At 43.5% G+C, this 23,410-nt stretch overlaps 2 protein-coding genes across 5 annotated transcripts in view; one reads left to right on the top strand and one right to left on the bottom strand.

Moving 5' to 3' along the window:
* Positions 1-15,872, top strand: part of ZC3H13 (zinc finger CCCH-type containing 13) — a 50,560-nt gene extending 34,688 nt beyond the window's left edge. For all 4 annotated transcript variants that reach the window (XM_082216315.1, XM_082216314.1, XM_082216313.1 and 1 more), the window contains 11 exons: positions 1,331-1,665; positions 2,743-3,210; positions 4,003-4,185; positions 5,121-5,598; positions 5,957-6,060; positions 7,000-7,986; positions 9,117-9,611; positions 10,495-10,644; positions 13,231-13,431; positions 14,365-14,528; positions 15,242-15,872. In XM_082216315.1, the coding sequence (XP_082072441.1) occupies positions 1,331-1,665; positions 2,743-3,210; positions 4,003-4,185; positions 5,121-5,598; positions 5,957-6,060; positions 7,000-7,986; positions 9,117-9,611; positions 10,495-10,644; positions 13,231-13,431; positions 14,365-14,528; positions 15,242-15,409 (3,733 nt within the window). In that variant the 3' untranslated portion in view covers positions 15,410-15,872. The remainder of the gene's footprint in view (positions 1-1,330; positions 1,666-2,742; positions 3,211-4,002; positions 4,186-5,120; positions 5,599-5,956; positions 6,061-6,999; positions 7,987-9,116; positions 9,612-10,494; positions 10,645-13,230; positions 13,432-14,364; positions 14,529-15,241) is intronic.
* A 1,600-nt stretch (positions 15,873-17,472) lies between these two features.
* CPB2 (carboxypeptidase B2) overlaps positions 17,473-23,410 on the bottom strand; it is a 30,697-nt gene continuing 24,759 nt past the window's right edge. The window contains exons 9-11 of the mRNA XM_082216448.1: positions 20,478-20,680; positions 17,871-17,955; positions 17,473-17,776 (exon numbers count right to left, since the gene is read on the bottom strand). Of these exons, the coding sequence (XP_082072574.1) occupies positions 17,592-17,776; positions 17,871-17,955; positions 20,478-20,680 (473 nt within the window). The 3' untranslated portion in view covers positions 17,473-17,591. The remainder of the gene's footprint in view (positions 17,777-17,870; positions 17,956-20,477; positions 20,681-23,410) is intronic.

The raw sequence follows: 23,410 nt of genomic DNA, 5'->3' as shown, positions 1-23,410 counted from the left end.
ATGGGGTGTGGAATGTCCTCTGTCCCGCTTCCCCCAATAGCTAGTTAGGCTGCTTTCCATTGTTAGCTACAGTATTGGTTGGTGTGATTTGATACACACATGCTCAGTTTTGTTGCCAAAGGTATGCAAGTTCTGGCTCTGTGAACTCCCCAGGTGGTAAAACCATTTAGGATCTATACATCAGTTGTTTAGAGCTCTTGTGAGAAAGAGCCATGGGATTAGTACAACAATAATACTAGTCAAACGCTTCTAAAAAGGTCAGAAAATGGAGTGTCATCTCTCCCGCTTAGACATTAACTGTACTCCATAAGTGTTATATTAATTCCATTCCAGATAGAAGTCTGCAATTTGTTTCTCATGTAGACTCATTGCTAGACAGAATAAAAAATACAGTGGTACCTCGGTTGTCGAATGTAATCCGTTCTGGAAGACCGTTCGACTTCCGAAATGTTCGACAATGGAGGCTCAATGGACAGTCCTCAGAATCCATTGAGAAAATGGAGAAACACGCCTCGGAAGCTGTTTGACTTCCGAGGCGCGTTCAAAAACGGAAGCAATTACTTCCGGGTTGGCGGTGTTCGAAAGCTGAAACATTCAGCTTCTGAGACGCTCGAAAACCGAGGTTCCACTGCAGTCCCTATCTGGAACATATATCTATACTTAGAGAATGCAAGCTGTCTGAATGCATCAGCTACGATTTTAGCAAGAAGCTAGCAGCTTAAATATACCCTAGGTCTCTGCATTATTGGTCATGTTACTCAGGATCAAAGTAGAACATCACATCTGAAATCATATGGTTACATACTATGGTTGTCTTTGGATCTCACATTGATGTTATTATATATTGCATAAAACGATTGTCAGAAAATTACTTGCCTTTCTGAGTCCACAACATTATCATTTTGGTCACAGTGTAAGCTAATTGCAAATTGATGGGCAGCATTGTTATGAAATTATCTGTAAATATTCTTTCGTGATCAGAGAAAAATATTTTGTAAATTTAGGCTAGTTGTATTGGATTCATTTTCATCACTTGAAAAAGTGTTGTACAGTGGTACCTCGGGTTAAGTACTTAATTCGTTCCGGAGGTCCGTTCTTAACCTGAAACTGTTCTTAACCTGAAGCACCACTTTAGCTAATGGGGCCTCCTGCTGCCGCCACACCCCCGGAGCACGATTTCTGTTCTCATCCTGAAGCAAAGTTCTTAACCCAAGGTACTATTTCTGGGTTAGCGGAGTCTGTAACCTGAAGCGTATGTAACCCGAGGTACCACTGTATAAGGCTCAGGATGTTCATTCCACAGATTTCCCCCCGATTTCTATGTCTGCAGGTCTGCCTCACCACCAACTCAGCACCATTCTCCTGTGTCCTCAAGACATCACTCTTCCTCATCTCAGTCAGGTTCTTCCATTCAGAGACGTTCTCCTTCGCCACGTCACAAAAGAACTCCTTCTCCCTCTTACAAAAGGACCGCTTCCCCACCTGTAGGCCGTTCCTCATCTCCTTATCCTCACCGAACCGAACCTTCTCAGCAAAAGCAGACCCCTTCAAGGCATCGTTCACCAGTGCGGGAGAGAAGCCGGCATGATCGTGAACGGATTTCACAGTCGCATGACCGTGAACGGATTTCACAGTCACATGATCGACGCCACGAAAGGAGGGATGGTATGAATAGGGATAAGAATAAAAGCAAACTTTTTATTTGTAATCTGTAAGAACAGTTTTTTAAAGTTACAAGAGGCCAGGCATTATTTCTCCCAAGAGTTGTTAAACTCAAGAGGCCATGCATTATTTCTCCCAAGAGTTGTTAAACTCAAATATCAAATTGCTGGCTGCTGTCTTAACTACAAAAGACATCATTACTAGCATCATCAAGCTTATTGAGAAAAGTTAATGGGGTTGTTGATCTAACTCATGTCCTGGGAGTTAATAATAAACCATTAGTAAATCTTTTAGAATAAAAGAGCTTTCTGAGGAAGAAAACAAATATGCTGCTGCAAAGGGAAGTTACTGTTCATCACCTTTCTAGAATTATTTGAGGGTGTTAACAACTGTGTGATCAGTGAACATTGTATACCCTGATTTTTCAAAAGCCCTTGGCAACTCTTGTCTCTGTGCAAAAACTCCTGTGGAAATTCAGTAGGAATGCCATAAATGGAAAGCACTTTTTTATTATTGATAACTGGTTAAAGATAGGAGGCTGATGGGTCTAAATTAGTCACATTGGTGAAAGCCTGAGCAGATTCAGAATGACTTTTCTGAAGTGGCACAAGAGTAGAATGGCAGAAGAGAAGCAGGATGAGTGCAAAATGATAAAACAAAAACAAAACTTTGTACAAATCAGCAATCTTTGGAAACCATAATGTAAAATTGCTGTGAACAGAGCTCAGTATGTTGCAGGATTAGGGAGATGGAATGCAATATTCTTTGTTTTTAAGTATGTTTAAAATGTGTTTTGCCACAACAGCCTGATTGATTGCATTAGATTTATATCAAGCTTTGCCTGGAGTATTGAACAAAATACACATTAGCCCCCTCCAAAAGAGAGGGAGAGAGTTTGTGTGACTTTTCGTTTAAGAAACATAGGTGTCTTAAGGGATTGGATGGATACCACCATGACCCTTTAAAAATGTTACTACTCTGCTCACAGCGTTTCTTGTAGTTTTAATAGATTGCAGTTTAATATTAGGACTGTTTGTGTAATTGACTGTTCAACTGCAGGTGTGCTAAATTCACTTTCAGAGTCGAGAGGAAAAAGGGGAAGAGAGAGAGACACTCGAGAGGAACGTGACTATGACCAAGAACAGAGCGCTTCCAGGGATCACAGAGACGATCGAGAATCGAGGGATGGGCGGGACGGGCGGGACCGAAGAGAAACCAGGGATAACAGAGACCGTAGGGATTTTAGAGAATCTCGAGACACTCGGGACTCACGGGACACAAGGGGCTGTAGCAGAGACAATAAAGAAGGTCGCGATCAGAGAGACCTGCGTTCTGCACGGGACACCCATGACTACAGAGACCGCGAGTGCCGAGACTCCCACAAAAAGGAAGAGCAGTATTTGGAGGAATCACGTAGCTATGGAAGAACCCATGGCAGAGAAGAGAGCTCTCGTTCTGAAACGAGGACAGACTCGAGAAGCGAGAGTAGAAATGAATCTAGAACTTCTGGAAGAAGTAGAGGAAGAGGACCTGAATTATCGGACAAAGGTATAATAAATGAAATGCTGGTTTTTTGTTGCATGATTCAGAGGCAAATTTCATTAAAGTTGAACTGTTTTCCTTCACTAAATCTCCTTTCACCATTAAAATCCTGTCGGCCTTCTGCCCCACTTACGAACTACAGACACCATCCTGTTTAATTTATCTGCAACCTTGTGGGTATTCCAAAGAGTTATGAAATACTAAGGAGCAGATGGGTAATGGGAAGGTAGAAATCCACTTGATTGTTGCCTTTTTAATAAGCATTTGCTTTTATGTGTTAAGAGATCTAATATTAGACTGTATTTTTCTACATCGCCACTCTGATCCGTTCCACCTCTGCTTCATGAGATTGCCCCAAATTTCTTACCCAGCAGGTAAACTATCAAGTTTAGGGGATACAATTTTAATTCGCCAGTGAACCTACTGAGAAAATAACAGTCTGATAGTGAAATTCAACAGGGTTGTCCCACTTGTGCAGCAGACTTCCGCTCATGTAAATAGGATTGTCCTGCCATCTCCTCCCTCCTCTCCTGTCCCGGACTCCAGATCCATTTCAGAGAGTTACAAGACACTTCAGCATATTTAGAGAGTGACAGGAGGCTACAGTGCAAGGAGAGGAAGGGGAAGTAACTGCTGAGTCCGCCGGCACAACACTGGCTCTCACCGTACATGTATTTTTAAGTTAAAACTAATTATAATCATTTTTAGATTATGAAAAAAGGTTTTCATGATTCTGTAACCTTTCAGCACGGCAGCAGGCCATCTCCCTGTGCTTTTCTACATGTCTGTTTTCATTAGGTAGTCGAGGAGCAAGGGGATCTCAGGTCGACAGCCACAACACCAGCAGCAGCTACCACGACAGCTGGGAATCTCGGAGCAGTTATCCCGACAGGGATCGCTACGAAAACCGCGAGCACACGAGGGATTCTTCCTTTGAAAGAAGGCATGGGGAAAGGGACAAGCGTGACAACAGAGAGAGAGGTAGGCGCTGTTTGTACTTTTATCAGCAAGTAGCTGAAGCAGAACAGTTTCCTAAGGACAGTTATGCAGGGGGGAGAGTGATTGTTAACAATTGAATAACGAGGGAAATGGGCTCCCTGTATTAAAGAAAGGCAGGTAGAAAGCGTCTCCCCAGGGTGAGAGACTGGGAGAAGAAGTAGGCTCCCAGGTGGAAGAATCTATCACCTCTGTATGTGGATAAATGACAGGGTATACAGTGATACCTCAGATTACATACACTTCAGGTTACATACGCTTCAGGTTACAGACTCCACTAACCCAGAAATAGCGCTTCAGGTTAAGAACTTTGTTCAGGATGAGAACAGAAATTGGGCTCCGGTGGCGCGGCAGCAGCAGGAGGCCCCATTAGCTAAAGTGGTGCTTCAGGTTAAGAATAGTTTCGAACCTCCGGAACGAATTAAGTACTTAACCTGAGGTACCACTGTACATGATAGAAATATACGGAAAGGCCTTACAAGTATTTTTTTTCTCTTTTCTCTTGCTTTTTTATCTTTTGGCTTTTAAAATATTTTTATTCTATAGTTTGATTTTTATTGTATTTTATCTTGAAAATTGTTAATAAAACATTTTTTTTGGGGGGGAGGAAGGAAATGGACTGACTGTGGTCCTGCTACTTCAGCAGACATGTTAGTTGTTAACTAGTTTGGTAACTTGGGCCAATATTAGAAGCCCAAAGTATTAGAAGCACCACCATTTGGCTGATCAGTGGTGCCTGCAAATCCCATGTCAGATGTAGGGCGCTTTTGGCTTGGCCAAAGTGCCCTTATGTGACCAGTGGGGAAGCCTGCCAGACTCATGGGCTGGAGGTTCCCTGCTGCAGGAATACACAAATAATTAGCTGGATGTTGAAGTCTGTCTGTTTATGCAGGGAAACGAAACCTGTTTTATCATTTCAGATCCGAGACCAAGCTCGCCAGTACGACACCAGGGAAGGAATGATGACGTTGAACGTGATGAAAGATTAGAAGAGCGAAGGGGAGATAGGGGTGAAGACCGAAGAGATGAAAGACAGAGGGAGAGGGAGAGAGAGCGCGAACGCGAGCGAGAAAGGGAGCGCGAGAGAGAAGCTGAACGTGAACGTGCCCGTGAGCGAGAACGCGAGAGAGAAAGGGAGAATAAAGACAGGGAACGGGACAGGGATCACGACAGAGAAAGGGAAAGGGAGAGGGAAAGAGAGAGGGAGCGAGAACGGGAGCGAGAAAGGGAAAGGGAACGAGAGCGTGAACGAGAGAGAGGGCGTGAAAGAGAGAAGGAAAGGGAGCGCCAGAGAGAGTGGGAGGACAAGGAGAGGGGAAGAGAAGAACGCAGAGACAAGCGAGAAGACATCCGGGAAGAAAGGGCCACACGAGATAGTCGCGAAGAGAGGAAGTCAAAGTAAGTTTGGTTTTTAAAAGAAAATGAACTGATATTTAGAATGGCCAGTTTGGCAGCATCCGACGGCAAAAGGACTAAATGCCTCTATGGTTAGGCCTGCAAAAGGATAATTGATTGGGGATACATTGAAGGTTCATATGCCATATGGTCAAAAAAAATTTTTTAAGAGAAGACTAGTGGACACTTTACTGATCCCTTGTAAAATTTTGATCTCATAGAATGGTATAGTTGGAAGGGACCCCCATAGGTCATGTAGTGCAATTCGCTGCTATTTGTTACAGTTCTGTTTGTTTTTATGGTGAAAGATGAGAGATTTCTTAGAAGTGCATAAGTGTGGTTTTTTTTTTGCCTGATATAGAAAACGTCACAGAAATGAAAGTAGCCCCAGCCCTCGTAAATCACCTAAGCGCCGACGTGAGCACTCACCTGATAGCGATGCCTATAACAGTGGAGAAGATCAGAGTAAGTAAAAGCATGCAGTCCCCATGCTAGATGCAGATTAGAAGTAACTGCTTTCATTTCGCAAGCTCAGATAGCAAAGGATGACTTAAAAGTATATGCCTTTGTATGTCTGTATGTATTTTATTTCTGAGTAGTATGTGCAAGGCTATCATTCTTGCAGAGATTTGCTTTCTTAAGTGAAGCATTTATCTTGCATTTTGCATTTCAAAGTCCGTCCTATTTCTGATACTTACCTTCCCCTGCCCATTTTAGAGGCACTTTACCATGATCATAAAGATGTGAAAATGCCAGAGCATTTGCAGATTAGCTAAAAACATGAGTGGAACTTGAAAAAAACAATGAAGGCTGAGTTAATTAACAGTGGTGACTAACATGTCAGTCTGCAACTTCTCCTTGACTGTTGGCTGTGCGAGTACAAAACTCCAAAAATTAGAATTTAATCTAATTTACCATGTTTATTTTACTTGTATTTAGTAAACAGAGCTAATAATTTTGAAACTGCCAACTTTCCTCATGCTGTAATTGCAATTCTTATCCATTCATTGCGAATTAGATTCTGAAAAAGAAAATGTTATAGTTTAAAATGTTAGAAACATTTTTACCAAAAGTACATCACTGATGTTAAATGTGCAGTCTGGCCAAAGATATTCTAGAGTATCCTTCTTTACTTTCAGGTGGTATTTATAGGATAAGGAAACAGTTTATATGTATTGATGGCAGTTTTCTTATGAGCATCTTTCATGTCAAATGTGTTTGTGGGGTTGTTGTTTTTTTAAAAAATGGACATTTAAAAATGTAACCGGCAACGGACGTACAAGGCAGCCTGTTGCTTAATGTTGGATATGTGCAGGCCACTTAGTTGTGACCTAAGCGAGACAATCAGATGTTAAGGGCGTGCTCAGAAAAGAAGTGTCATGACATATTTTTCATCTTTCACAGACGAAAAACGCAGATTACTGAGTCAGGTTGTACGACCCCAGGAATCGCGCTCACTTAGCCCTACGCACCTTTCAGAAGACAAGCAGAGCCGGTGGAAAGACAGCGACCGAAAGCCAGAGAGAAAGGACAGCTCCAGACACTATGAGGAAAGTGATTTCAAGGAGCGGAGTTCTTCTTCTGGGGACAAACAGCGAGAGCAGCGGGAGACCAACGAAAGTTCAAGGAGCCGGGTGCAAGAAAACATAAGCAACCGGGCTTCTGAAGAGCGAGAGGCTGCTGACCATGCGCACGAAGATAAGAAAAAAGTTAAAATACAGAAGAAGGCCACGAAGAAGAAGAAAGAAGATGACGTTGCGCTGGAGCGCTTTGTTAGCGAGCCGGCTCCAGAGAAAGCCCAGGTCTTTTCTCCCAAGAAAGCGCAGAAAAAGAAGAGCACTGAAAAGAAGCGCAAAAGATCTAAAGGAGATTCGGAGGCTTCTGATGAGGACAGCGGCCCACACCAGAAAAAGAAAAAAGGCCCAAGGACCCCACCGGTAACCACCAGAGAGGAGCTGGTGGAAGCAGTGCCTGAGAAACCTGTGGTCGTAGAAGCCGCGCCCAAGAGAGAGGACACAACGTTTAGCGACTGGTCGGATGAGGACGTTCCAGAGCATGGGGAAAGTATTCTGGAGAGGAGTTCGGAGGAGCCCCACAGAACTAGCCATCGCGCAAGGACTGAAGCCGTGGAGGCCCCTCACCATAAACCCACGGAAGAGAAGAGAAGCAGCAGTCTTTGTAGCAACCGGAGCCGTACCTCCAGTCGACTTCGCTCGCCCTCCAATGATTCTGCACATCGTAGCGGAGATGACCAGGCCGGCATTAAGAAGATCCTGCATAGCGGCGCCAGCGACAGAGAGAGAGAAAGGAGGTGTCTAGAAATTGCCGGAGAGCGGAAGTCGAGAATTGATCAACTGAAACGAGGGGTTCCCAGCCGCAGCACCTCTTCAGGTAGTTCCGCTTGCGTTTCTCTGCTTGCGCAAGCTGCCTCTTCTCGCTTTTTCCTCAGATTCTCATAATACCTCAGACCTTTGCTAAGCATCAGCCAACACCAGGGAGAGGCTGCAATGGGGAGAGGATCAGGAAAGTTGCTGGCTTCCACTTACCCAAGTGTTGTACAAAACAATTCCTCTTGTGAGCCAGTGTGGTGTAGTGGTTAAGAGCTGTAGTCTCGTAATCTGGGAAAACCGGGTTCACGTCTCCGCTCCTCCACATGCAGCTGCTGGGTGACCTTGGGCCAGTCACACTTCTCTCTGAAGTCTCTCAGGCCCACTCACCTCACAGAGTGTTTGTTGTGGGGGAGGAAGGGAAAGGAGAATGTTAGCCGCTTTGAGACTCCTTTGGGTAGTGATAAAGCGGGATATCAAATCCAGACTCTTCTTCTTCTTCTTCTTCATTGAAGGTTGGTTGTTGGTTTATGATTTTCCTGATGCTACGCCCTCTTTAAATTTTGAAATTGATTTGTAGACTTCGTTATTGTCTTCATTAATAGCGTGATTTTGGACTCAAGTAGCCCCCATGGCGGCTTTCAGTTTAAAATGGCATCATAAAACAATAAACAAACCATGATGCCTTTTCTAACCATGGAACATCTTTAGATGTTCAATGGCAACTGCTTTGATCCTTAGTAGCATCACCTTTGCCTGTATTCTAAGGCGGTCCTATCACAAATATATTCTGCCCTTGCTGGTTGGGGATAAACATTTCATTTTGACAAAATGTGGGAAGGTGTAAAGGTGCATCTTCAGAGCAGAAGCATCCAAACCTGCTTTCCAGGAATCCTTCCCAGATTGACTCATTTGCTGGGGGAGTTTTTCCTGTCTGCCAAAGAAACCTAGAGAATTGTAAGGGTGGAGGTCTGAGCACATAGGATCATACTCTAGCTTGTAAAGCAGCACTTAAACCACAGTTTCCTAGTGTGGACATCAAGGGAAGCCATGTTCTAACAAAGCAGAATATCACCTTCAAAGGGGAAAAGCAAGAAGCGAGCTGGCGGAACATGGCTCATTCTCAGCCAAGCTCTGTTAGGTGTGTAGTCCACGTACAACATAGTCATGCATCTGCTTAACACTTTTATCCAGATCGACAGGATTCAAGGAGCCACAGTTCCAGGCGAAGTTCTCCTGAATCGGATCGCCAAGGTCATTCCAGATCTGGGTCCTTTGACAGCAGGGAAAGGGTGCAGGAGAGAGACAGGCATGAGCACGATCGTGAACGGGACCGACGAGAGGCGAGGCAGAGAGACTGGGACCGAGATACAGCCAAAGACTGGCTAAGGAACAGAGAGCGGGACAGAATTCGCGAACGAGAAAGACAGCGGGAAAAGCGAAGGGATACAGATCGTGAGAAGGAGAGGCTACTCCTGGAGAATCCTGAGAGAGATCGAGGTGCCAATATTTCCTCTCAAGCAGAGTTATCCAAGCACAGTGAAACAAAACCGGGCAAGGAGCATCCAGAATTTGAGGTGATCTATTTGGACTCTACCTCCCTCGAGAAGGAAAGGCTAGATAAAGACTTGGGACCTTTGCAAGGATTCGAAGATGGGGTTGAAGCTGAGAAAGTGGAACATTTAGAAGGTGATGTATTATCGGTCTGTTTTTGCTGTCCAAATTCCCAAATGAATCTTCTTGTTGGAGAATTGAGTGTTTCATCGTCTTCTTGTTTGAGGTTTCTGATCTTGGGTCCACTTCACAACACCATCTCAGCAGTGTAGCCAGAGCCCTGAACAGTGTAGATGCCTCTAGAAGAATGTGTTTGACTCTTCTTCCATGACCTCCAATGCAAATCATTCTCATTCTCATTCTCTCTCTCTCTCTCTCTCTCTCTCTCTCACACACACACACACACACACACAGTTGCTCTAATAGGGTTGGGGAGGGACATGGACATAATCTGCATCCTCTGTGCCCTGCCTCTTGGAGCCAATTGCACTGAAGAGTTTATGCCAAGGGAAAGAGACAGGAGGAAAAGGTTGCAACATATTTCTCCCCAAACACTGTTTCCCTGCTAACAAGAACAGTAGGAGATCCTAATCTCATCTCTTGCAGCATGTTCAGTTGGCGCTTAAAGTGACAACAAAAGTGTGTATTTAGTATGGAAAGTTTCTTGTTAAAACTCTTAACCAAATGGGTTTTAAAAAGTCTTCCCAAATATAATATGCAGCTCACATTTGGTTTGGATCCAAAAACGGCTGTCTGCTCACACCGAGGGGTGAACTCTGGCTTTTGCCCTTTGTGCTTCAGCCTCCCACATCCCATGCCATTTCAAAGAGGGGCCCAAGACTCTGGAGCATTTGGGGGGGGGGAGAGAGATAGGCAACTTTAGTGGGATCACTCTTCTATATATTGAACTGGACTCTGACATTAGGATCCAAGCCATGAAAGGTCTGCATTTCATTGATGTTGGTATTCGTGAACTTGAAAGTTAAAACAGATACGTTTTGGCACTGTTCTTCTGTAGGTGGGGATGATGAAGTCAAAATAGATGATATGCAGTCAATGGGATCCGGTGCCGGAGAATATGAGCCAATTAGTGATGATGAACTGGATGAAATTTTGGCTGGTGATGCTGAAAAGAGGGAGGATCAACAGGACGAGGAGAAGATGCCAGGTGATATTTTTATTATTATTATTATTATTATTATTAATACCCCACCCATCTGGCTGGGTTTCCCCAGCCACTCTGGGCGGCTTCCAACAGAACACTAAAATACAATAACCTATTAAACATTCCAGTAGTAGATAGGTAGACGTGTTGGTCTGCCATAGTCAAAATAAAAAAATTCTTTCCAGTAGCACCTTAAAGACCAACTAAGTTAGTTCTTGGTATGAGCTTTCGTGTGCATGCACCCTTCTTCAGATACAGATATCTGAAGAAGTGTGCATGCACACGAAAGCTCATACCAAGAACTAACTTAGTTGGTCTTTAAGGTGCTACTGGAAAGAATTTTTTTATTTTGACTATTAAACATTAAAAGCTTCCCTAAACAGGGCTGCCTTCAGATGTCTTCTAAAAGTCTGGTAGTTGTTCTCTTTGACATCTGGTGGGAGGGCATTCCACAGGGCAGGTGCCACTACCAAGAAGGCCCTCTGCCTGGTTCCCTGTAACTTGGCTTCTCACAGTGAGGGAACCGCCAGAAGGCCCTCGGTGCTGGACCTCGGTGTCCGGGCAGAACAATGGAGACACACCTTCAGGTATACTGGACTGAGGCTGTTTAGGGCTTTAAAGGTCAACACCAACACTTTGAATTGTGCTCGGAAACGTACTGGGAGCCAGTGTAGGTCTTTCAAGACCGGTGTTATATGGTGAGTTTTAGCAGTCCTTTTTATGTCAGGCCTGTGTGAATTGAAATAAATTCAACCCTTTTGTTTTATGTCTACAAAGCTTCTATGTAAAGATACAGTGGTGCCTCGCAAGATGAAAAGAATCCATTCTGTGATTCTCTTCATCTAGCGTTTTTTTCGTCTTGCGAAGCAGCCCATTGACGGATTAGCGCTATTAGCGCTTTTAGCGGCTTATCTGCTGATCGGATCAGCTGCTTAGCGGCTTAGAAAAGGGGGGGGGGGAACCCAGCAGGAACTCGCAAGACATTGTCGTCTTGCAAAGCAAGCCCATAGGAAATTCGTTTTGCGAAGCACCTCCAAAACGGAAAACCCTTTCGTCTAGCGAGTTTTCCGTCTTGCGAGGCATTCGTCTTGCGGGGCACCACTGTAATCTGTACTCTGCAACCTGCATAATTTGTACACATTAAATGAATGGCCTTCATTTTGTGATTTTGCTTAATTCCACTTCTGTTAGTCATGGGAAAGGGGGGAGAAATTCTCCTGTTCTCTTAAGTTTTGTATCCCATCTAAATAACAGAATGACATATCAGTTTCTGGTTTGTAAACAGTGCTTAAAGTACAGCTTCCTGGTCCAGATCATGGGAAACCATAGTTTTAAGAAGTCCTGACTTCAGCACCAGAGCTGGGAACATGATGGGAGGGGAAAGGAAAGGAGCCGTTGTGGCGTAGAGGTTAGAGTATTGGACTAGGACCTTTTAAGAGAAAGGTTTGAATCCCCACTCAGCCATGTAGCTCACTGGGTGACTTTGATCCAGTGACCATCTCCTACCTCATAGGGTGGTTGCGAGGATCAAACGTGCAGAAGAACCATACACACCACCTTGAGATCCTTGGAAGGTAAAGCTGGTGTATAAATGTAATGAATAAATATGGATGCAGGACCTTGTTCCCCGTCTAATAAACCACCACTGGTTGCGATGTCTGAACCCAGCCACATCCCACTTGAGCCAGTCACTGCCTCGCCTCCTAATCTGCATCACAGAGTTGCTGTAGAGATGATGAGGGGTAAAACTCTGTATGCTACCTTGAGCTCATTGGAGAAAAGATGGGATATAAATGCAACCAATAAGAAAGTAAGAAATAAGCTTAATAGCCAAGTGACTTGGAAAGAGTTTAAAATGTGCTATGATATTTTTTTAAAACCCCAAACTTTACTGTTTAACTTCTGTCCAATTATTAAGAGATTCCTCTCTTCTCCTCCTCCATCCCCTTTTGCTAGAGAGTAGCTGGCAACTGTCACCCACCATATTTTTCGCTCCATAAGACACACCTAGTTTTTAGAGGAGGAAAGTGGGAAAGCCCCGTTTTTGCGGGGAGCAGCTCACAGGTGTGCAGCTTCTTTTGCAAAGGGGAAAAGCCCCATTTTTTGAGGATCAGCTCAAAGTTGTTGAGCTTCCTTTGCAAAGGGGAAAAAATTCTGTTTTTACGGGGTTCAATTCACAGTTCTGCAGCTTCTTTAGGAAAGGAAAGGGAGCTGTTTCTACAGTTTCCAGACAGATCAGCCAGTCACATGTTGCTGGGGAAACAGACAGCCTCTGCCTGCAGGACATTCAGCAATGGAGGCCTGGGGAAGGGACTGGGGCCAGAAAGGGAGCCAGCGATCGACCACACATTCGCTCCATAAGACGCACAGACATTCCCCCTTCCTTTTTAGGAGGAAAAAAGTGCGTCATGGAGCGAAAAATACGGTTTTATTCAGAAATAGATGTCCTGTGAATTCCAGATTTCTAGCCATTTAAAGGACTGTGGTATCCATTGTATGGTAATAAGTGAGAGACCATAATTTTTTCCAGCTCTGCTTTACATGTACTGTTGAGTGGAGGAATAACTTCTTTTTTGTGTGTGTTTTCAGATCCTGTGGATGTAATAGATGTAGACTGGTCTAGTCTAATGCCAAAGCAGCCCAAAGAGCCGCGAGAGCCCGGAGCTGCTCTTCTGAAATTCACTCCCGGTGCTGTTATGTTGAGAGTTGGCATTTCCAAACAACTCGCCGGCCCCTCGCTCTTCACCAAAATTAAAGAAACATGCCAGAGAACAATAGAGAAGCCTAAAGGTAATAATTGGCTTGCCGGATCTGTCCAAATGAAGCTAGAAAAACATCCAAGGATTTTGTTAGTTTTGTATACGTAAAGGTAAAGGGACCCCTGACCATTAGGTCCAGTCGTGACCGACTCTGGGGTTGCGGCGCTCATCTTGCTTTATTGGCCGAGGGAGCCGGCGTACAGCTTCCGGGTCGTGTGGCCAGCATGACGTAAGCCGCTTCTGGCGAACCAGAGCAGCGCATGGAAACGCCGTTTACCTTCCCGCCAGAGCGGTACCTATTTATCTAGTTGCACTTTGACGTGCTTTTGAACTGCTAGGTTGGCAGGAGCAAGGACCAAGCAACGGGAGCTCACCCCGTCATGGGGATTCGAACCACCGACCTTCTGATCGGCATGTCCTAGGCTCTGTGGTTTAACCCACAGCGCCACCCGCATCCTTAGTTTTGTATGGGCTGTATCAAATCCGTGTCCTTAGTTTTGTATAGGCTGTATCAAATCAGCCGTTTGAAATGTCCATTCAAGTAGCAACATGCCCAATAAGTATGACGTGCGTAAGGGGATTTGTGTATGTGTTGCTGCTCCGTTGAAATATTGAAATGTTGCACACAAACCATCCAAGATCCTTGTAAGCGATATGGAAGGTAATATTTACTCTCACTATAAAGTAACCCCAAGTGCAACATTCTAATTTTCTGTATAGGAGTGAAAAGCCACCGTTCACTTAGCTGAGGGGGAAATAAAGGATCAGAGAAACTCTTGGGATGTGGGCCACTCATAAGTTACCATAGTCTCCTGATGACCCTAGTAATCAAATTTGGTGCTCCATCATTCACTTTAGTTACACACACTCTTCTCTTGACATAGTACAGCTGTATATTGGTATCTTATCCATCATTTTACCAACGTTTTCTTAATATTATATTCTTTATGTTGCTTTTCTGTAGATGCCGAGAACTTATTTGAGCATGAATTTGGGGCCCTGAACATGGCTGCCCTGCTGCGAAAGGAAGAGCGATCTGGCCTGCTGTGTAATCTTGGTCCCTGTTGCAAGGCCCTGTGCTTTAGGAGAGACTCCGCAATCCGCAAGCAGCTAGTCAAAAATGAAAAGGCAAGTGCACCTAACAGGCCACCGCATCACAAACACATTTTAAACACTCAGTAATTGCAAAGCGACTTGATCTTTTAACTTTGAGACTTGTTTCTATGGAATCATCTTTATATGCATCTAAACCAACCTGACATACCCTTCCCTTGTTTCGTAAGCCACCTAAGTTAGGTTTCTTCAAATGGTTTTTTTTCCTTTTAAAAAGTGGCAGAAATTTACCGTATTTTTTGCTCTATAAGACTCACTTTTTCCCTCCTAAAAAGTAAGGGGAAATGTGTGTGCGCAGCTGTCCCAGAAGCCAGAACAGCAAGAGGGATCGCTGCTTTCACTGCGCAGCGATCCCTCCTGCTGTTCTGGCTTCTGGGATTCAGAATATTTTTTTTCTTGTTTTCCTCCTCCAAAAACTGGGTGCGTCTTATGGTCTGTTGCGTCTTATAGGGTGAAAAATATGGTAATTGATGACTGAACACTAGAGGCTTTTAAGACCTGATGACTTCTCACTTTTGTGGCTGTTTTAAGATGCTCTTCTCCCCTGAAATAATTCTAGATGCCTGTGGAAATTATCATTTTCCAGACATACTGCTAAATGTTCTTCCGATAAACCAGGCACTGTTCATTAGCACTAGTTGTGTAGCATCTTTAAATTCATAGAGTGACAGTGTCTGAACCCACCATGCAGCTGTGACTAACTTGGCAATTGTTCTCCATTCAAACAGGGCACAACCAAACAAACGTACACAAATCCTCCAGTAGTAGACAACGAGTTACTGCGGTTGAGTCTACGGTTGTTTAAACGCAAGACTGTTCGCCAAGTTTCTGGACAAGAAAAGACAGAGGACACTAAGCTTCCACAACCGTATATCCCAGAAATCTGCATGTCCTGAGCTGGTCGGTGTCTCTGGCCTTTTCACTGTTTGATAATAGTTGATGTTTCCATCTTTATTCCTGTGAAGAAGTATGTTTGTGCTAGAAGAGGAAAACACTTTCCATACGTACAGTGTGCATTACGAGATGGGATGACAAAGAAGGTTGTTTGTACAACAGTTCAAAGACCTTTCTGTTTGGTTCACTGCATGTTTTTAGTACATCTAACAACAGATCTTATTTAAGAACTCACTTGTATTTAAGTGTGTGAAGATGTCCATTTTTGGAGACCTGTTTTGTCACCTGCCATTAAATTTTTAAGAAAAAACATGAGATTTTTTAAAAAGGCTTGTGTATAAAGTTTCTTCTGCAAAATTTTCTTATCAATGAGGTTTTTTACATTTAGTGCAAAGCTGTGCCTCGTTTAGTCTGTAGCATTCATGTCAAAAATACAACCACATAAAGTCTTGTTTTCTCAGTGTGTGAACATTGTACTGTTACCTTCATTTTTGGGCTAGCATAATTTAGCTTCAGCAACACAGAAGCTAATAATGTGATAGCTCTTTTTACAGATGAATGCATTGCTTTTATAACCATTGCTTCCGTCTTCCTAAGTGGAAACACTTCCCCAACCAAAGGTAAATTGTTTGCTTGACTAGTAGGAGAAAAACCTGTTCCAGGGAACAAGGGTTGAGTAAGAAATAACCCCTTGCTTCAAAATACTCAAAGTACAATGTAGATTAACCTGAGAATAACAATTCCCATATAATGAAATTAGTTTATATACTAAAAATATAGAAATACATCTCTGCAAAACAGTCTAAAAGGGAGAACCCTGTTCTACTGAAGTGAATGGAAACATTCAGAATGATTAAATGGGATCAAGGGTGCAGTACAAATGTAACCTCCCTTGTGGGGTTTAAGTTAAATCACATGGAGTTGTTGCTTATGACTACGTCTCCCTATTTTGCTGGCTGAAGTGCTGATGTTTTAGGTTTTAGCAGTACATACCAACATTACCAACATGGGGATGCGGGTGGCGCTGTGGGTTAAACCACAGAGCCTAAGACTTGCTGATCAGAAGGTCGGCGGTTCAAATCCCCGTGACGGGGTGAGCTCCCATTTCTTGGTCCCTGCTTCTGCCAACCTAGCAGTTCGAAAGCACGTCAGAGTGCAAGTAGATAAATAGGTACCACTCCGTCGGGAAGGTAAACGGCGTTTCTGTGCGCTGCTCTGGTTCGCCAGAAGCGGCTTAGTCATGCTGGCCACGTGACCCGGAAAAACTGACTGTGGACAAACACCAGCTCCCTCGGCCTATAAAGCGAGATGAGCGCCGCAACCCCAGAGTCAGCCACGACTGGACCTAATGGTCAGGGGTCCCTTTACCTTTCTTTACCAACATTATATGATTGCCAGACAATGGATGGAACCAATTTTGTGACAAAAAGGGGATTGTGCCAAAAACGGCATTGTGTATGTAATGCAAGTGAGCTTCAGGGAACAAAGCCCATAAACTTCTTCATCTTACACCTGCATATTCTCAGAGTTGTCTTTTGATGTAATATAAAAACTGCCTTGCTGCACAAGATGAGGATCAAAGAATTGTACACTTGGAAGAGACCCTGAAGGTCATTGAGTCCAACTCTCTGCAATGCAGGGATCTCAGCTAAAGCATATGTGGTGGATAACCATCCAATCTCTGCTTAAAAACCACCAGCTTCCAAGGGAATCTATTCCACTACAGGTATTGAACAGCTCTTACCATCTAACCCAGTGTTCTGTTTCCAGTAGTGGCTGGCCAGAAGACTGGATGTTTCCAAAGAGAACATAGCGGTGATTCATTCTTGGTCACATGCCTCCACGTGGAGATTACATTTAGCTATCTTCTATGAATGTGCTATGAATAGCAATATACATGCTATTAACGCAGTTCCAGATTGGCATCTTCTAACGTTTTCCCTTGGAGAATGGGAGTTTGGAACCTGGCAGTTTGTCTTCTGGTTGATTTATAAAGCCATGTGGAGAAGTCAACAAGTACTAGGCATGCTATTAGTATTGCAATAAAAGACAGGATAAGTACATGGGTCAGAGTTTAATTTTCACTGAAATGAGAATACCAAGCAACTTGAATTAGGCTGCCCTATGGGCCAGGTAAGTTAGCTGATACTATACTGTGCGGCGCCAAATTGAATACAGGGGGTTTCACATGTTTTTAATAACATGATCAGTTATTACTTTGACTCCAGTAAGCGCTTCAGAGCAAGTTGGTTTAATTAAACTCTGAGGAAGCAAGAATCCATATGTTCCTCTGTCCCGAAGCTCAAAAGTGAAAGAATACTTTATACCAAGGTCATAAGCCCAGTCGTCTGAACCTCCTGGAGCTAAATCTGTGGAAAGAAGCCAGAAATACTTATTATTCATGTCCTGTTCACAAAGATACTAAAATCTTTACATTCTTACTGTAGCATTTTAGGTACTTACAGATTGTTTGTGCACCAGGACCTGCAACATAGCGGTTTCTATGTTTACTTTTAATGGTATTGGCTACGTTGCTTGCCAGAAGTTGCTAAAAAAGGAAGGAAAAACGTTAATTAGCCTAAGAAAAAAACGTGAATTGCACTAATTTATGTAGATTTATGTTTAAGCTACAGACATAGTTAAGACACTTAAGCAGATATACAGCGATGTGGCTAAGCCAAGGATTCTAAAGCATTCACACAGTTGTAACACAAGAAAAAATATCTGACCCTTCTTTAGTGCACAGTTTGAAAATAAAGTAAAATAGGAGAAGCAAACTTAGGAAAATAATGCTCTAGGAAAACTTACATAGAAATCTCAGTTCTATGTTACGTCATAATCATGCTATTCTATTCCTGAACCATTTATTGGCCATTATATATGCAGTAATATAAAAAGCTACATTCTTTACTCTTTAAAATATGTACTAGTCTTCCAAGAATTGGTGCACTCTGTTCTTGTGAGCATCTATCCACCCATCATCTCAATCAGTGCCTGCTTATATTGAGAAGGAAATAATGTTTTGGAAAACAAAACCTTAAAGCATAACAAGAAATTTATGTACACTTTCTTTTAGCTAAAAGGAAAAGAAACCTGACTAAATCAAAAGCCAGTACTGTTCAGTGCCGCCAGGTTTGAAGAAAACAAAACAACATTAAATGTATTTGTTGTAAAAAACCCAAAAACCCAACACTTCCAGAATCCAGGATGAAGTCTCCTTAATTATACAGAGAAACACTCTTAGGCACGACATATACAAAAGCAATCTATATTTGCTTTATGTCAGTAAAGCCGTGTTAGGTAAGCAAGCAGATTTTAGCGATAGCGCTCTCTGCAAGTCCTTGGAAGAACCTTTATATTACCATAAGGGCAGAGGCCAGCTGTAGTTAATTCTGCAAGATGTTTTTATAAGCAAGTTCAAGTTCCGTGCATTTGTAACCTGGTGATCCAATCCGCTTACCTTTCCAGAAAGCTTTTTATTTCCTCCTTTGGATTCTGAAGTGATCCACAACAAAATAAATACTGACAAAAGCATTCAATCCAAATATTTGCTGCTGGGTCCCCCTAATTCCTTTTCGTCCCATGGGTTGAGAAACTTCATGGTGGAAAGGCGAACCAGCTCTCAGACTTCATTTGCTATAATTCTAGTTTTGCTAATCTGTGCAATTAAATGTTCCTGACCACTTCAATACTGAATATTAGGTATACTATTTTATGCATGTTTCCATAAATTAATTCTACTTGAATGTGGGGAAGTAGTTATTCTAGACAGGGTAGCCAATGGTTGTCAGTCAGATGTTGGACTATATCACCTAGATCAGGGTTTCTGAAACTTAGGTCTCCTGTTGTTTTTGGACTACAACTCCCATCATCCCTAGCTAGCAGGACCAGTGGTTAGGGATGATGGGAGTTGTAGTCCCAAAACAGCTGGAGACCCAAGTTTAGAAACACTGGCCTAGATTATCTCTCCTATCCATACTACATTCATTGCACAGTGTGGCTTAAAGCAGGGGTCAGCAAACTTTCAGCAGGGGGCTATCCCACTATCCCGCAGACCTTGTGGGGGGCCGGACTATATTTGGGGGGGGGGAGGAATGAACAAACTCCTATGCCCCACAAATAACCCAGAGATGCATTTTAAATAAAAGGGCACATTCTACTCATGTAAAAACATGCTGATTCCCGGACTGCCCGCGGGCCAGATTTAGAAGGCAATTGGGCTGGATCCGGCCCCTGGGCCTTAGTTTGCCTACCCCTGGCTTAAAGCTTCAATATTTACACCTATTTACACCCTTAGGAACAGTCGGCCGTTCTAGTCTTCCATGAATTAAGCTTTTTCCAAAATACTGTTTACCCTGAATATTTTGTGCTTCACAAACGTGGTTCTGAGTCTTAAGTATCACAAATAACGCACAGCACAGAATGGTCAGAGTCTCTCAGGTCCCTTAGTAAGAGTCAACAACTGGAATACAGTGGTACCTCGGGTTAAGTACTTAATTCGTTCCGGAGGTCCGTTCTTAACCTGAAACTGTTCTTAACCTGAAGCACCACTTTAGCTAATGGGCCCTCCGGCTGCTGCCGCGCCGCCAGAGCACGATTTCTGTTCTCATCCTGAAGCAAAGTTCTTAACCCGAGGTACTATTTCTGGGTTAGTAGAGTCTGAAGCGTATGTAACCTGAAGTGTATGTAACCCGAGGTAAGGTAAAGATAAAGGTACCCCTGCCCGTACGGGCCAGTCTTGACAGACTCTAGGGTTCTGCGCTCATCTCACTCTAGAGGCCGGGAGCCAGCGCTGTCCGCAGACACAACCGGCACCAGAGCAGCGCACGGAAACGCCATTTACCTTCCCGCCAGAGTGGTACCTATTTATCTACTTGCACTTTATGTGCTTTCGAACTGCTAGGTTGGCAAGAGCAGGGACCGAGCAACGGGAGCGCACTCCATCGTGGGGATTCGAACCGCCGACCTTCTGATCAGCAAGTCCTAGGCTTTGTGGTTTAACTCACAGCGCCACCCGCGTCCCTGACGGGTCTCTAGGGCTACATAAAACATGAATATTAGGCTACTTACCATCTCATCATGATCTTTAGTTTTGTTTCTTGTGTAAGAATATGGAAACAGAACCATCTGGGAGTAAGAGTGCATTGTGATATATGCCTTAATATGATTCTTGTGCTTCCTGAGAAAATTAGCCACAGCTTTTACTTCCGGTTCAGACTCAGGATAAGGTCCACAGTATGTCTCATCGCAGGCATCATCAGACGCACCTATGCCTTTAAAAAAACAAAAGCAGCTGATTTAAAACGATTTCCTTTAAAATGTATGAATCCAATGAGTAACCAAATAAGGGGCATTATTAATTCTGTATTTGTGCTATAAAATCAAAAACTGAATTAAATATTGGAACATTACTGGATTCATACATTGCTACTGCAGTATTATTCAATTATTTGTTTAGTAATGGGATATATGACCATAATATGTGAAAGGTCCAATCCTATATGTGACTTATTTTTCAGGAAGACTGGAATGCAGAGAATTCAAGCTGCCATTAGTCTATAAAAATCCTCTTTATATTTCTACCTGTATAGTATTGGTGGCTGTTTCATACGTGACATTTTATAGATTCCTGTAGTATAAATAGATGGGAAATCTTGCTTAGTCAATTTATGGGAATGCAAGTTTTAAGCAGAAAGGCAACTACTAATCCAGAATCTCATAGACCTGGGAGAACTCACAGGACCCAGTATATTTAATAACAATTTGAACATTGTGGGTAAAGGTGAAGATCTGCTGAGCAGCTTATCCAAATGTAGGCAAACACGTGAGGGCACAAGAATCTCCTGGATCAGGGCAACAGCAAATCTAGTCCATTGTCCTGTTCTCATAGAAGCCCAGAAGCTGAATGCAACATCAGTCTCCCCTCTGGTGGTTTCTTGCAACTGGTATTCAGAAGCACATTGGCTCCAACAGTAGAGGTGGAACCTAATCATTATGGTTTGTAGCCAGTGACAACCCTATCCGCCATGAATTTGAATAATCCTCTTTCAAAGTCATTCAAGCTGATGGCCATCACTGCCTGCAGTGAGAGCAAGTTCCGTAGTTTATGTGTGGCATCAAGAAGTTCTCTCTTTTGACTGTCCCAAATCCTCCAACCAAATCTAGTTTTAATGGCACGAGAGAGGGAGAAAAAAACTTTTCTTGATCCACTTCCCCCATAATTGGAAAGACATACTTTCCTAATAGACTTGAGGTTTGGCCATCAAGGCCATGAGAACTTCAGTCAACACCCTGGGAGATAAGGATAGGTGGAAAGAGAGGTCCAAATTTGTACAGATATGGGCTGTATAAAGGTAAAGGGACCCCTGACCATTAGGTCCAGTCATGACCAACTCTGGGGTTGCGGCGCTCATCTCGCTTTATTGGCTGAGGGAGCCGGCATATAGCTTCTGGGTCAGGTGGCCAGCATGACTAAGCTGCTTCTGGCGAACCAGAGCAGTGCACAGAAAACGCCGTTTACCTTCCTGCCTATTTATCTACTTGCACTTTGACGTGCTTTTGAACTGCTAGGTTGGCAAGAGCAGGGACTGAGCAACGGGAGCTCACCCTGTCGTGGGGATCCGAACTGCTGACCTTCTGATCGGCAAGTTCTAGGCTCTGTGGTTTAACCCACAGCGCCACCCGTGTCCCTATGCGCTGTATACATCTGCCAAATACACCGAGGCAAGGAAATCCTCCTCATTCATGACCTCCAGAGTAATCCTTAACATTTCATTCTTGATTTCTTCTTGGTCACAAAGCTATTTAGATACTTCCAGCTCAGAAAGGTTCTCTAGTAGTATGCTTTTTAGGACAATAAAGGAGAAATGTATAGGTGCCAGACTGGAACTATGATGGAATCCGGATTACTAATGGCTTGTCTGATTAAACTTGCACATCCACGAAACTTTATTTCACCTGTACAACCTGGTAAGTTCTGTGCCCATTAGAGTACACAACTTTACAACTCTTGAAAGGGTAAGCTTTAGAGAAGTGAAGTTTCGGGGAAGCAGGCAGAGGGTCTTCTCGGTAGACCTGCCTGCCCTGTGGAATGCCCTCCCATCAGATGTCAAATAGATAAACAACTACATGACATCTGAAGGGAGGGAAGTTTTTTAATATTTGAAGTTTTATTGTGTTTTTAATATTTTGTTAGGAGCTGCCCAGAGTGGCTGAGGCAACCCAGTCAGATGAACGGCATATCAATAATAGCATTATTATTATAGAGCTAGACCACGGCTGTAAAACTTCCAAGAGAATGCGATCTACTATTAGCAAGACAAAGGAGATGGTGTTGGAGGAAGAGAGGGGAACTAGCCCCATTGTATATCGGGGGGGGGGGTTGTGTGGAGAGAGTCTCTTCCTTCAAATTCCTGGGAGTTTACCTTAGTGAAGACCTCACTTGGAAAAACAATATAACTCAGGTGGTTAGGAAAGCCCAACAGAGACTCCATTTTCTCAGGGTCTTGCGAAAGAACAATGTTAAACAACAATTGATGACCTTCTTCTACCGGTCCACAATAGAAAGTGTCCTCTCATATTGTATCACAGTGTGGTATGTTGGCTTGACAGCCACGGACAGAAAGTCTTTACAGAGGGTGGTGAACACAGTGCATGATATCATGGGCTGTCCCCTGAGCCCGCTAGATGACATCGCAAGGGATCGTTGCCTTAGGAGAGTGAGAAAAATTCTCAGGGACGATTCACACCATGGCCAGCACCTCTTTAATCTTCTACCCTCGGGCAGGAGATAGAGAAGCATAAACAGTTGTACCAACAGGCTAAAAACCATTTTCTATCCGTGGGCTGTTAGGCTGCTGAACGGAAAATAATATAGCGCAACTGACTTTCGGGGTTGGTGTGTTGTGCGACAAGCACACAGAGTGCAATGAGACTAAGTGTTTGTGTGGGGAGGGAGGGATACTCGGTTAATTTCATTGTACACAGGTTGTACATTGACAATA

The sequence above is a fragment of the Podarcis vaucheri genome (assembly GCF_965113315.1).
Source record: "Podarcis vaucheri genome assembly, chromosome: 3".
In the NCBI taxonomy this organism is placed as follows: domain Eukaryota; kingdom Metazoa; phylum Chordata; class Lepidosauria; order Squamata; family Lacertidae; genus Podarcis; species Podarcis vaucheri.
This window is presented reverse-complemented; position numbering and strand designations above follow the sequence as displayed.